The sequence below is a fragment of the Gallus gallus genome, chromosome 1 (assembly GCF_016699485.2).
Source record: "Gallus gallus isolate bGalGal1 chromosome 1, bGalGal1.mat.broiler.GRCg7b, whole genome shotgun sequence".
In the NCBI taxonomy this organism is placed as follows: Eukaryota; Metazoa; Chordata; class Aves; order Galliformes; family Phasianidae; genus Gallus; species Gallus gallus.
The window spans coordinates 104778554-104793149 of NC_052532.1; the positions used below are offsets into that span (position 1 = coordinate 104778554).

Here is a 14596-nt window from a genome sequence, read left to right on the forward strand (position 1 = left end):
AGATAGGGGCCATACTCCCACTGGAAAAAAAAATTAGTTTGCACAGAATTTAGGGCAGAGGAGACGGGGATATGTATACTACACAAGGATCAGGGTGATGCCATCCACTTCCTGATTCAACACACAAAATGGACAGCGCTCAGGGAATTAATGATGTATGTGCAGTTAATTCAACCTGTTTACAGGATTCGGTTTGTGTACAAAAGCAAATAGGATTTCAGGAAGATAAAGTTAAAACAAAGTTCCATTTCACATCGCCATTATTTTAAAACATGGGCACCACATAATTCTTATTCTATATGATTTGTCCAGGATCACGTATACTTCTGATTTTGTGTGTCCAAAATGAGACTACTGGAATCCAGTTTACAGAAGCATCTTACACAACTATAAGGTAATAAGGGCAGAGGCTTAGAATTGCTACAAACAGAATACAAACATGCTGAAAAGCCTAGCCTAATGACCTCTAGGTTAGGCGTACTCAAGTAGTGGGCATTTGACCTACCTCATATTTCTGTACTCCAGAGTTCCTATCTGTATTATAGGGAAAATTCTGCCAACTTACTCAAAAGGTATTTTAATTAACAAACATATATGACATTAAAGTGCTTAAAGTGATAAACGCAGTAAAAAAAAACTAACGACAAAGTTAGTGATCCTGTTTTTCAGAGCAGGGTTTTGTTGGCATATACAGAAAGAAAAACATGAGGCCACACACTGAAGCAGGGGAAAGAAGAAATATTGACTAACCCAGGTACTGAGCACCATCCAGCTTGTGCATGGAATGAGAGAGAGGTCCTGTGGGAAAAACTAGTATGTGATCACGTAATTCAAGACTTTACCAAAACGCACATCAAAAGAGAAGGAGGAGCCTGAGTTAGTTTGCATGGGTATTCAATCTGCTATCTTAAAGCTGCAAAGCCAAACTTATTTTTTTTAGTAGTTAATATATAAGATTACTACAATGTTTAGAATAGCTTTTTTTTCCCCAGGCAGCAAAGCAGTTCAGCTGATTATTAACAATGCCCTGACACACTCAGTTGCTCGAAACACAGAACTCATCCCGAAACCAAGACTGAGCTTTGTTCTACTGAATACATTCCTCAATCAATGATGCCACATGCCAAATCTACAATGAATCACCAAAGGAACAGAAAACGTTAATAACAGTATTTTAACTTTTGACTGTTAAAAGTGAAGCACTGAAAACTTGGAATTCTAGTAAGCTTTGAAAACAAAAGCTATTTTATAACAAATAATTGTTTATTATGACGAAGACAACTCACAAGGCAGGCTGAGAAACTGAAGGAGAAGGAGCTGAATCTTCTTTCTTTGAGTCTTCCACTGCTTCTGGCTCGTCGTCGTAGTCAAACCGATCTAGCAGCTTCTAAAAGAATTTATACTGAGTCAGATATTTTTACAATAGTTTACACAAATGGAAAACGAAATGACCTTAATATCATTGTCTTCCTATACAACCAACTACTCTGGAATGAAAGAAAAGGTCAGAAGCAGGACAGAAATACTAAATTAACTCAGCTGATCAAAATCAATTTTATTAAGCTTTAGAAAATGCAAAGGCTATAAAAATGGGAAGACAACTTCTGACTGAAGGAAAGAAACGCAACTTGTACCATTCTCCCCCTAACAAATTTAAGACACTGAGGTATCCACTAAGCAGCCTCCTGCTGAATTGATACTACACACAAGGAACAAATGAAAACTTACTTTGTCAAATGATGTTTTTTGCTCGGGTTGTGGGAAAGCAGCTTTTTGTTCTGGTGGTTGTGATGCTGTAGTTTTCAACTGAGCAGTAATAGCTTGAACCTGAGCCATCACAGTGTTATCTATGACCGGAGACTGAGCTTTTTGAGGCTGCTGAAAAGTCTGAAGAATTTGCTGAAGCTACAAAAAAAACATATATAGTGTTAAATAAACATACTTTATATAGCACAAGAAGAATTGTAGGGTATAAATTCTGTATCAAATCAGACTACAGCAGAAGATGACCGCGACCAATATCATGAGTGAATTATGAATTATTTTAAAATACTTCAGTGACAAAATCTAGCACATCCTATGATTCAAGTATTCAAGCCTTTCAACAGTGCAACTTTTTAATCACATGTACAAACATTAAATCTCAACATTTTATATATTACTCCTAGTTTTTAAACTTCGTGACTCTATCAATTCAGAACTAATTCTTTAGTAAAACATAACTGAATTTTCCTCAAATACCTGATTTCTGGTTAGAAAGGTCACACACTATTCAAATATTGACTTAATTTAGGGATGTCTTTTATTTTGCTTGAAATAAGGATATTTCCACTACCATTTCCCCAAGTTCCCCCAATTCACATACAAAAAGGTTACCTGCTGTCCTTGCGTTGTTTGAAACAACTGAGCTACAGCTGCAAAGGCATCAGAACTGGGCAACTGTGGCATAGTAGGTACTGAGTTAGCAGTGACTTGAGAGGGCTCCGAAGCAACCTTTGCTGGAGGGGGTGGCGAACCTACAAGTTCCATTGGAATGGAGAAAGAAATATGTTACTCCAAAACATTCACTGTACTCTTCATTGCATACATTCACCTCCCCAAAAGAACTATCTATCCACACTAGCTTATTTAACCCAAGAAGAGAGTCTGCACTCCTATATAAACTACATCAATTGCATATTCTATTCCTTTTGCCTATGACTGGCTCCATTCATTCCTTACAGAAATTTTTAGACAAACAGCCTATCTGAAAGCAATCCCAGCATGGTATTTTAGATGGTAACTTGATGCTTAGGTATTTACAATTGTAGAATAGTTAAGAGAAAGACTATTACTCAACACAATGTCAAGCAATGTACATCAGTACTCTTAAAACCACAGTTCCATTTTCAAAGTTCGAAAATCTACACTTGTACTTCTTGATGAATATTTCAACAAATCACCTAATGGTTCACTTTAAGAGAAGTTGAATTTTTATAACCACATTCCTTCATTTAACTTGAAATATTTAAACTAGAGACAACAAGAATATATTTTCTAGCATTAAATGAACTATTGCTGAGAAGTCTGGTAATAATTAAAAGTCTCTAAAATTTGTTTCATAAGCATCTCCTTCTTTTGGCAAAGCTTGTTCACATGCCGCTCTTGCATAGGCAAAAGCCAAACCTGCTTCTGCTTGATAAATCCCTCCTCATATTGTACAAATCACCACATACTAACTCTGCCAGAAAAAGACTCATTTCCACTGAGCCCTACTAAAACCACAATCACACTTCAAGGCACGCTATTAGCTCAGTCTACACATGCAGCTTTCCCATTCTCTTTGCTTTAAATTACAGTGTTGTAAATTAGCAGCAATGCCATCAGCTTCTCCATGCTGTGAGCAAGTAACTATTCTCCAGCAAATAAATGTTACTGGAATACTGTGAAACTGTTCAATAGAATAAAGTTACAAAAAAAACAACAAAACAACCACATAAATATTGTTTAGTTTGAGAAACTAAGCAAATATTCTTGCTTCACAACACCAATTTATTTAAACCCATTCATCTATATGCAGTTTAAATTACTGCAATGTTGATGCACAGAAAGCAGACACAAACAAGCTGAATAATTCTTTCCCAGCAGCCAAATGCTAAAATACTGCAAAAAGACGTGTGATTGTTTTGAAATATAATTCCACTCCCAAATTGCTTCCTGTATATATTCAGAAAGCTTACTCAAGGGAGAAAAATTTGCATTTATCTTCCTCTTTTTTTGCTAAATAGACTGTAGCATTATGAGTGAAACAGATTCTCTTTCATAACATATCTATATTAATCATTAATAGGTTTATTTCAGGGCCAAATTATCCCCTCAGGTGCATGTGAATAATCCGACTGAAATCAGAATGAATATTCAGGCAAAAAATGCCTTATCTGTTGACAGCCAGTGACGAAACAGAGACACAGTAAAAATAGTGTCACTCAACTGCCGTATCAGAATGAAATTGTATAACCACCAGTCTGCACTTGTGTTCAGATGTGAAGATGTTCCCCTCCACCTTGCCATGTATAGACTGTCAATAGGTGAACTTTCCGTATCACCACTGGAGAAGACTATTAATGCTACTGTGCATCCTTATTTTGATGTCTGCCCTCACACTTTACTCACAACATAGGTGAGAGCAACAAAGATTACCAAAGCAAAGACAAATACAGAAGCTCAAAAAGAAGGCCCTCCAGAGAAAGAGAACTGTGGTATGCATTTTCTCCTCCACAATTCAGTAACCTCACTACCAGTGTTTCATGTGGCATAAAATAGGTCAGTAACAATTCTGTGGGAAGGCAGTCATTACTCAGCCCTCTAGGTCAGTGGCTTTCAACCAGCAGTCCACGTAAAGCCTCCTGTCAGGTATAAATCTACTGTTCAAGAATATGGATTTGAAACACCAGTATAAGATGTTTTGGGGTCTCATGCTAGAACAGATAAACAGCTGTTGCTTTCAGATACTAAAATGATTCACTGTAATATGAAGCTCTTCCACATAATGTCATACTTTACTGATGCAGATCCTAACATTAAAAAAAAAACATGAGAATTATAAAACTGAGAAGCATCAGAAAAATATTTCAGACTCAAGAAAAGACAATATTTTAAGATACTGGGATATTTATTAATATATAATTATTAATATTAATATATAATTATATATCTATTATATATACTTATAATATTAATATATAATTATTAATATTTAAGGGATACTGAAGTCACCTTGACGGAAAATGTGTGCATTCGCACAATGTAGATTTGAGGTATTCTGAAAACAATCATTTGGCATCAGCATTTATTTGGAATGAGTTCAGTTGGTCCACATAATTGTGATAGTCAAGTTGAATTTATTAATACGTTACTATTGAAACTATTAGTAGGCACTTCAACATGAAAGTAACCGACTTGCTAATATCATTCACCTTTCTAGCAGCAGCAGCAAAAGCTGTGATTTCCCTTCTGTTTATAATCTCCTTTTAAATACTGGAAGGCTGTAACGAGGTTTCCCTGGAGCCTTCTCTTCAGGCTGAACAAACCCAACTCCCTCAACCTGTCTTCACAGGAGAGGTGCCCCAACCCTCTGATAATTTTCACAGCCCTCCTCCGGACCCTCTCCAAAAGCTCCACACCTTTCCTTTATTGAGGGCCCCAGACCTGGATGCAATACTCCAGATGGGGCCTCATGAGAGCAGAGTAGAGAGGGACAATCACCTCCGCTGGCTACGCCTCTTCTGATGGAGCCCAGGATATCATCAGCCTTCTGAAGTCCAAGCACACGCTGCTGGCTCACATTCAGTTTTTCAACAACCAGGATCCTTATGTCCTTCTCAGCAGGGCCACTCTCAAGGAGCTTATATACGCATATCTGAGATTACCCTGAGCCAAGTGCACCTTGCACTCTGCTTTGTTGAACCTCAATAGGTTCTCACAGGCCCATCTCTCGAGTTTATCAAAGTCTCTCTGGATGACATCCCTTTTTTCTGACTTATCAACCGCACTGCTCAGCTTGGTGTCATCAGCAAACTTGCTGAGGGTGCTTTTGATCCTATGATCAAAATGACCTTTCATTGATAAAGATGTTAAAGATTACCACTCTCAAGACAGACCTCTGGGAGACAATTCTTGTCACTGGCCTCCACTTGGACATAAAACTGTTGCCCACAACCCTCAGGCTGTGACCTTCCAATCAATTCCTTATCCACCAAATAGTCCACCCTTCAAATCCATCTCTCCCCAATTCAGAGATAAGGATGTGGTGGGGGACCACAGCTAAGGTCTTGCAGAAGTCTGGGTAGATGACATCAATTGCCCTCCCTTTGTCCACCAATGCCATCACTCATGTCATTCATACCTTCATTATTAGTAGCGTTTTCTGTCATTGGAGCAGCTGTACTAGTTCCTGCTGCCATATCCAGAAGAGGCTGAATGATTTCTATTTTAAAGACACCGTTTTTCTGCCAAAGGTTCAGGACACGGACTATTTTACTCTGTTGAAACAAAAGCAGATATCAACACTAAATATAGCTTTCCTAATACACAAACCCCGATTTTATTCTATCTTTTTAAGCATTGAGAAGAATGGATCTAACAACACAGCAGTGCAAAAGAATTGGGGAGACCTTTGAAATAACCCACTGCTGTCACACAGGTCAGCAAGATATTGTACATGCAAAAGATAGAATCTGTCAACTTATTATCCCCTTCAGTAAAAAGCTCCTTGCGCCATTTTTCTAAAGCTACTCTGGCCAGGCAGAAAATCCAGGTTCAATAAACAGTAAAGGAAATCACATCAGCCCCACTATTTCTTCACAGACAGTCATAAAGGGGTGGAAAAAAACCAACAAACGTGATAGGAAAGACAGGAAAAATGAAGATGAGCTAGAAAAACCCATGGAGAGATGGGCCACAAAACTAGAATACTAGAAAAAAGTTCTAAAGTTAGCAAAGACTGTTTGTTCAAATCTTTTTCTACTAATCCAACCACTCCTGCACTGACGCTTGAAAATCCTTCTCCGTCATTATTCAAATGGAAAGCAGGTAGAAGAATCTGTGATCACTGCAGGAAGTTAAAGCTAAATGATACAACAATTTCACAAAACGTTTTCTACAATACTATCTGTTCAATAGAAACTTACAATGATTATCTTTGAACAATATTTTGGTCTGAAAAACAATCCTAGGACAGCAACATCTTTGGCCTTGACAAATATCACTCTGAAAGTCTCAAAAAAAGAACCGAACCTTCATTGATTACAACTCTGGCACTTCTAACACTTTCTTTCTGTGAGAGACACTACCTTCACTAGTAAGCTGTCCTGAGGAAGTCTCAGGAAGATCAGTTTTGGCACAGTCACACACACACATACACACTGTTCACACCAGAACAGAACTGATGAATTCAGACAAAAATACTTCTTTTAGCTAGAACTTCTATTTAACTGTTACTGCTGATAACCTTTCTCAGTATGTTTTACCATCTCATACAATAATATTCACTACAAGGACATAAGAATATCACCAAATCAGTATATGGAAATCTCAAAGTAATAGCATTACCAACTGACAACACTTAAGAAATCACAGTCGTACCTTGTCTTCAGATGGACAGAGATACAAATACTGGAATGTGGCAGTAATATTTTTAGAGAATCTTGGCCCAAAGACATCTTTATCCGTTCCAAACTGGTGACGAGACTGACGAACAATAGAGTCAATAACATACAATCCAGGGACCTTATATTCTGGTTTGCACTGAAAACAAAACAATTTTCTGTTATACACTGATGATAACAAGGTAGCCATCTTTCCTTACTTTCCTATGAGAAATCTACACTTAGCATATCAGAGTACAGAAAAAAAGCAACAGAAATATTTGTTTTTAGAACTATATGAACTCCAGAGAAAATCATGGATGGCATAAAATCAAACATTACTGTCAAAAAAATTATCCGTTCGCAAATTTTTAGTATCTTCTGTATGAAAACAAGTATTTAAATACATTCAACAATAAGTAACAGTTATCAAGGACAACAAAAAGTGAAAAGTAATGCTATGCTCAAATGCAAACTTCCACAAAAAGCCACAGACTCAATTTTACACCAAGGAAAGAAGCTGGTATTACACATCACTCATGAGCTAAAATGACCACTATGTATGAGAAGTTTTAAGAATCTTAATATAAAAAGCACTTTCAGTTTGTTTAACAGTAACTTTCTAGACAATGTAGTATTTTCATCAAGTTAGAAAAAGGCACCACAAACATTTTTACAGGAATGCAAGTTATGGTTATGTGTGCCTACAGCAAAGTAAGTATATTATACATATGTAAAACACAATTTTTACATACATATATACGTAATAGCTATTATTCTTTTTCCCCTCTTCCTTTTCTCTATCTTAGGACATCGTTTTTACATCAACCCATGAGTTCAACTTTGGTTTCTTTCTGGTTCTCTCCTGCATCCCACTGGGAAAGAGGGGACTGAGTAACTAATGGCATGGTGCTGAAATACCTGCTGGGTTCAACGACAATGACACTGAAAATCAGTCTGAACATCAACAACACTAAGAAACTACAGAGGGGTGAATTTTACTTTCTTTTTTTTTCTGACCCTTCCTAACATAGCATGAAAAGTTCAAATAAGGACATCATCAGGATTTTATCAAAGAGATAAAAAAAATACATGCAATCTTAACAAAACAGTCCTTCAATCTCTGAATAACACCAGTAGTAACAAGATGCAGATAGTATTTTTTTTCTTTTTTTTTTTAATTTACCTTTTTGATAAACTTCTCTACAATCTGGACAACGTGTTTGTAGAGCTGGAAAAGAAATACATAAATCCATTTATCATCAACTTCACAATGACACCACTGTACAAGCTTTTTAATTCTTCATGCTTATGGCCACACAGTATGGACTACTCCCAAAATAGTGTAGTCACATTCAAGAAAGAAGCACGTTAACATTTATTAAGCTGTACAGCTAATGGAGAAAACGATGTCAAGGGTAGAGCACACAGACACAAGCCATCCATTCTGTCAGAAGCGTTTCAACAACATACACAAAACATACTGCTTTCAGAGTATTAGTGAGAACTTTCTGGATTTATTTTATTAGCAATTTCAGTACGTATTAATATATTATGATGCAGCTGCACACTGCAATGTCTAAAATTTTATTACACAGAAATCATAACACCATAGTGGGTGGCATTAAAAGCAGTAATTGAAAAAACGAAGCTGGCATTATGTTACTAGCCTAAAACCACAAGCTGCGGTGTTCACCACCCACTTGTTTCTAAATAACATTCTTAATGCCAACTAAAATAAAACATCCATGAAGCTAAGACTGGAAAACCCATTGATGCACTTACTTGGAATCAAAATAATAACAGATTGCTAGCGTTACAGTTGTTTTTCTTCTGTTGTACTTTACCTTGATAGCTTTAATGGCGGCTTTTGTGATGAGGATCATTTTTGCTCGGGAAATAGGAGGTTTCATCTCCATCAGCGAAAAGAGCTGAACAGAAACAAAAACAAACAAAAAAAAACCAAATATTAAAAATGTATTCTGAGGTTTAAGGAGGTAACCAATAAGACAACACTTCAGACAACCGACTGACTGCAGAAGTCCTGCACTGTGCATCGCTATGATGCTGGTTGGCCCTTGAAACAAAGGTACTACCAAGCAGACCTTTCTGGGCAAAGTTCAAAGCTGAACTAACGCATATGTAGCAATTTACAAGATTTTTGATAAGGCTTCTGTCAACGCCTTATTTGTGTCTAAGCACAGGTATTTAACTTAGGGTGCAAGAACTATTTCACGCAAATAAATATATACAGCAGAATTAACTGTACCTTGATTTAAACTAGCCCAAATGCCACCTTAAGAAACAGAAATGTTAGTACATCCCTACAGACTGACACGATCCCTTAATCTTAAAATGATTTGCCTGAAAGTATGCCGACTTTCATCCGTCAAGGCTACCAAATCAGCAGTAAGTTTCCAAATTTCCTACTATATATAAATGATGCAAATGTCTTTAATGGAGATATTTGGCTTGCTACGAACATATCATATAATTATTCAAGTTAATTGCAGCAGCTGTTGTGGAGAATCCCCTGCACTGTTCTCCAAACTCGTACTACCAAGTGGAAGCATCATTTCAACAAGGACAAAGCTTTCAGAAGTGAGTGGTCTTTACAGATGACAACGTGAACCTGAGTTGATTTACAATAATTTAAGCACAGCCCAGGTACTCTGTATCAAAAAGCTGTAATCATACAAGAAGTTCAAAGTCTTGACTTCTGTTAAGATCATTAAGTACGCAAAAAGGGTCCTGCAGTACTAGATTTAAATACAAATTATTATTTTTTTTAAGTCTGAATTCAAAGAAAGCATATGCAATGTTCAAAATAGATACAGTACATGTAGGATATAGGTCTCTTTATATCCACGAGTGAAACTCCAACAAACTTTATGTTCACAAACGGCATCTGCACGACTTTTGTCTCGTGTGAGGAATTCTATTACAAAACAGTTACACAACATGTTGAATCTAGGCATTGAGAAATCACACCACTGCCTTCCAGTATTAACCATGATCCTGAAAAGTAAGTACTAAATTCACACTTCAGAAACTGACAGAAAGTAAAACTTGCACGTAGAATTGTCGGAGCCAATAACACATCCATGATGGCAGCACACAATGCTGAGGAAACAGCACTATGCTCTCAGATCCCCAGTATCACCCCAACAGCTTCATTTTCCTACCAGAACCTGATGCGTGAAGAGCATTTTAAAAGAATAAGGAAAAAACTAATTTGAAGATTCATTTTCCAGTAGCAGTCCTACAGTCTGGCACTCAGAAGCATGCGTTGCATACACCCGTGACACCAAAATCCCATGCATATTTCACCACTTTCCAGACCAGACACTGGATCTACAGTGAACCCTATGTACTCCATACGCTACTGTTGTCACTTCACATCAAAAAAATGGCCAATCCTAGAAACTACACCATATGCTACTCCACGTTTTTAAGGTGTGTGCAAATACTTCTGTTCTGCTGGCCTGTACACCTGGAACCACAATTCACGTCGGCTTGTCAAAACAGTTTTCTCCAATCTTCTTCCCATCTTCCAGGCAGAAATAAAAGCCAAGATGTTCCAGGACTACTCCATAATGCCTCCTTCTATATCACACCTCATAGTTAGGTGCTCTGCTCCACTGAATACTACCTTCTGTCCTGCCCATAAACTTAATTTGCTGCTTAAGTTGTGGCTTACTAAAAGCGGAATCCTTATATTGTCATGGTTTTTATATTTAAAAAACCACCACAGATCTTAAACATTTCCTACACTAATAAAGAACAAAGCAAGAATCAAACAAACAAGAAAAACCCTATTTTCATTCCAGGAGATAGAAATGAAGAAAAACTGTTCTTCAAGAGAGTGATATCCAGATAATCTTTCCAACACCAAGTTGAGATGATGATTTTTCTTTATAATCTCCACAAAAGGCAAATACTGGTGCCATATATTTGATTTTTAAGTCTTTCAAACTGTAAGACACACACCAGCTGTGGCTGCGAGTCAACTCGTTCTTTCAAAAAAGTATGTGAGTTCAATTCTGGATTATTTCTTTAGAATGAGTGCAATGACTCATGATGGACAAAAGTCAACACTAACATTAAAACTGAGGAAAATCTGTTTTCAGATGTAATGGAAGCAAAAAACAAAACAACCAAACACAGTACCCACAAACAAGACACCAAAAGGCTTCAAAGATGAGGTGGAGCAGGCAAAAAGGATACAACCTTCTAAGCCACGTCTTCCATACCCTTAACAGGACACACCAGGAAGCAACTGGCCCTGTAGATAAAGGAGCCGGATCCATACATGAACAAAGCAGCCAGCGTGAAGCAGCACTTCAGCAACACAACAGGCAAGAGGGAGAGAATCAGGAAACTGAGGAGCTCATAGCAAGACAGATAACAAGTTACAGCCAAAAAAGAAAAAAAAAAAAAAAGAGGTGCCTGAAAATGTGTCCCAAGAGTGATGTTACAACTGGGGAAAAAAAATACAAGGAAAGCAAAACAGCTGGAGGGCAAGAAGGGAAAAAAGCTAGATGAAGTAGCCAGGGAGGATGCAATAAAGAATATGGTAGCTTGAAGAAGTCATTAATTAAAGAACATGAGAGGCTGGATCTGAGGCTAATAAGGCAGGAAATAAACAGGAGCTTGGGAAGAACAGGACTGGGCAGATGACCATAAATTGTTCAATTGCTGCTACAGACAGCACTCTGGGCAACAGCAACAAAAACACAGTAAAAACCGTGAGGTCAGTACATACAGATATTTCCAGAGTGCAACTCAGGAGGATCAGCTACAGCTGAAACAGCCACAAATTAAGATGAAAATATTTCCATGTATAAACATACACGTGTCCGTGCATAAATATCCTGCGCTCTCTCCACACTCACCCCACTGCTACCTTTTTGAATGGCACACCATTCAACACTATGTTACCCTTTTTAGATTTTCCTGAGATTTTACAACACCAAATGACTATTTTAATGCTGATTTTTATTAAGCTTGCATGATCATAGTTACATGTGTCAAAACCATGTTGGAGAGAAGGGTAAATCTAAAATACAGCGTTAGTAGTTCCTTGCAAATTTTCACTGCTGGATGGGGGAATCATGAGGTAGACAGGTGTTGCACTGAACATCTGCATACATTCAACTAGACCCTGATCCTCTTTTGTATCCATTTCCCAAACTAATCTATGCCAGAAGAGTCTGCTTTCAGAGGAGAGTTCTTCCAACAGTACTGAGATACCCAGTTCCTCTAAGAGCACTCCTCAAGAGGCAACCTAGATGTAAAAGCTTAGTTTGAGAGCATTTCCAGCATGCTGCATGGAACATCCTGCCCTGTAACCTATAACCCGTTTTGGTAGGCATTTCCTACCATAACTCTATGTTTGGAGAAAAGAAACAGCTCCGAGTTGCTTCCCACCTTCCTTCCCTGTGCAATGATCCCGCTGTCTAGAGAAGCAAGCAGGGGCTATTGCTCCCCATCTCATTCAGCCAGTGCTCACAACTGTGCAAAGTAACCCATTCCCTAGGGTGGAGAGCACCACGGGGCAAGAAAAGGCAAAGAAAAGAAGTGAAACCTCACAACACAACAGTGAATTAGCCCAAGGGACTATTCAAGACTTGTACCTTTATTTATGTTTGGTAATTTCAGTAGTTCAGGAGGAATTGTCTCCTGCTGTCTGTGTGGATCTTTTCATATACAAAGGAAAACTAATCACCTTACCTGCTGAAAACAGCAGAAAAAAAAATGCATTGTTGTTTTGCACAAGCTCTGGTTTGGGATAGCTTAAGAATTTTCTAACAATGATAGAACCTCCCTCTCTTTAATTGACGGTTTGAGTGCTGTGGCAGCACCACGTTTTCAAATGGGATCTTTTCTTCCTCACTCTGCATCAGCCCAGGTACTACAAAGAAAGAAGTACTGGAGAACCTACTAAACTGAAATCACAATACAAAATATTCAGTGAAGAATAGACCTGCATTCTTCTTGTAATAGTCTGGAATTGCAGAATAAAATACCTCTGAAGTCTCAGAAGGGAGGAGAATGACTCATTTTCAGGCTAATAAATGCAACTAAATAACAAAATTGAAATGGTCCTTAACCCTTACCAGATATCAAATGGGAGACTAATAGTACTACATGCTATTTAATGAGCAAGCAAGTAATCATCCCCAAAGATTAATGTAAAATACAGAAGTACTATAGAAAATACACAATAGGAGATAACTGAGGGAATTAACAAAGCCTTCCAATTCAAACTGTAGCACCTGCTTCAGTCCATACCAAAGCCCTGGGCGAGGTGGGGAATGGGAAAAGGAACTGGATGATGACCTTCAGGTTCCAGTCTTCCAAAAAAGCCAATCATTCATTTCTACCTTCCTCCAATTCATGTCCTTTGAGGGTCTGCTTCACACAGAAGCAGAAATGATGAGGTTGTGAAGCAAAGGAAAGAATGGCTGTTTTCAAGTTTACCCAAAGCCTTCCCTCTGAACCCTAAAGACTGCACACGTGGGCACAGAATGTCTTAGGAACAAGAGAAAGATGAAATGTGGGAATGCTATCAGCTTTATTTTATTACTAAGTTTATTAAAAGAAGAGCAAAACCATGCAGTAACGTGTGCATGAAAGAAGAGAGCAAAGAGACATCTGGAGGGACAAGAGGTCTTGCAGAATTATTTAGATAGACTGGGGCACCAGGCACGGAGCAACAACAGGAAGTTCAACATGGGAAAACGCTGGGTGCTGCATGAGGGAGGGAATGATGGTGGACACAGGCACAGACTGGGAGATGAGTGGCTGGAGCAACTCAGCAGAGGTAGACCTGGAGATGCTCGTGAGAGCAGGCACAAGCACAAGCCAGCAGTATGCTCTGGCTGCCAAGAGGACAAATTGCACCCTGAGGTGCATGAAACACTGCACAGCCAGCTAAAGAGGTGATTCTCCCCCTATACTTAACATCGTCGTGGCCTCACTTTGAATATTGTGTGCAGTTCTGGGCTCCACAATAAAAAAAGGTACTTGAATGCATCATCCAGAGGAGGGCAAGAGAGCTGGGAAACAGGGCCTGAAGGCATGTCCTGCAAAGAGAGGCGGAGGATGCTTGGGCTGTCCAGCCTGGAGAAGAGGAGGTTAAGAGACAACCCCACTGCTCTCTGCAGCAACCTGAGCAGAGGAAGCGAAGAGGGAAGCGATGATCTCTTCGTCCTGGTCATTGATGGCTAGGCACGTGGGAATGGTACAAAGCTGTTCAACAGAAGGCTCAACTTGACATTACAGAAATTTCTTTACCGTGATGGTGGCCAGACACTGGAACAGGCTTCCTAGAGAGGTGGTTGATGCCTCATGGCTGAGAGCATTAAAAACACATTTCAGTAATGCCGCCAATAACTTCTGGCTAGTCCTGAAGTGGTCAGGCAGTTCCACTTGATTTTTGTAGGTATCTCTGAATGGACTATTTTATT

The 14596-nt window shown here is 38.5% G+C and overlaps 1 protein-coding gene across 2 annotated transcripts in view; it reads right to left on the bottom strand.

Moving 5' to 3' along the window:
- SCAF4 (SR-related CTD associated factor 4) overlaps window positions 1-14596 on the bottom strand; it is a 44445-nt gene that overhangs the window by 23533 nt on the left and 6316 nt on the right. Inside the window, exons 2-9 of one of the 2 annotated variants that reach the window (NM_001012822.2) lie at window positions 8972-9055; window positions 8311-8355; window positions 7123-7284; window positions 5885-6020; window positions 2377-2516; window positions 1729-1905; window positions 1287-1387; window positions 751-798 (exon numbers count right to left, since the gene is read on the bottom strand). In NM_001012822.2, the coding sequence (NP_001012840.1) occupies window positions 751-798; window positions 1287-1387; window positions 1729-1905; window positions 2377-2516; window positions 5885-6020; window positions 7123-7284; window positions 8311-8355; window positions 8972-9055 (893 nt within the window). The remainder of the gene's footprint in view (window positions 1-750; window positions 799-1286; window positions 1388-1728; window positions 1906-2376; window positions 2517-5884; window positions 6021-7122; window positions 7285-8310; window positions 8356-8971; window positions 9056-14596) is intronic. The other variant, XM_015299359.4, reaches the window with a different exon arrangement.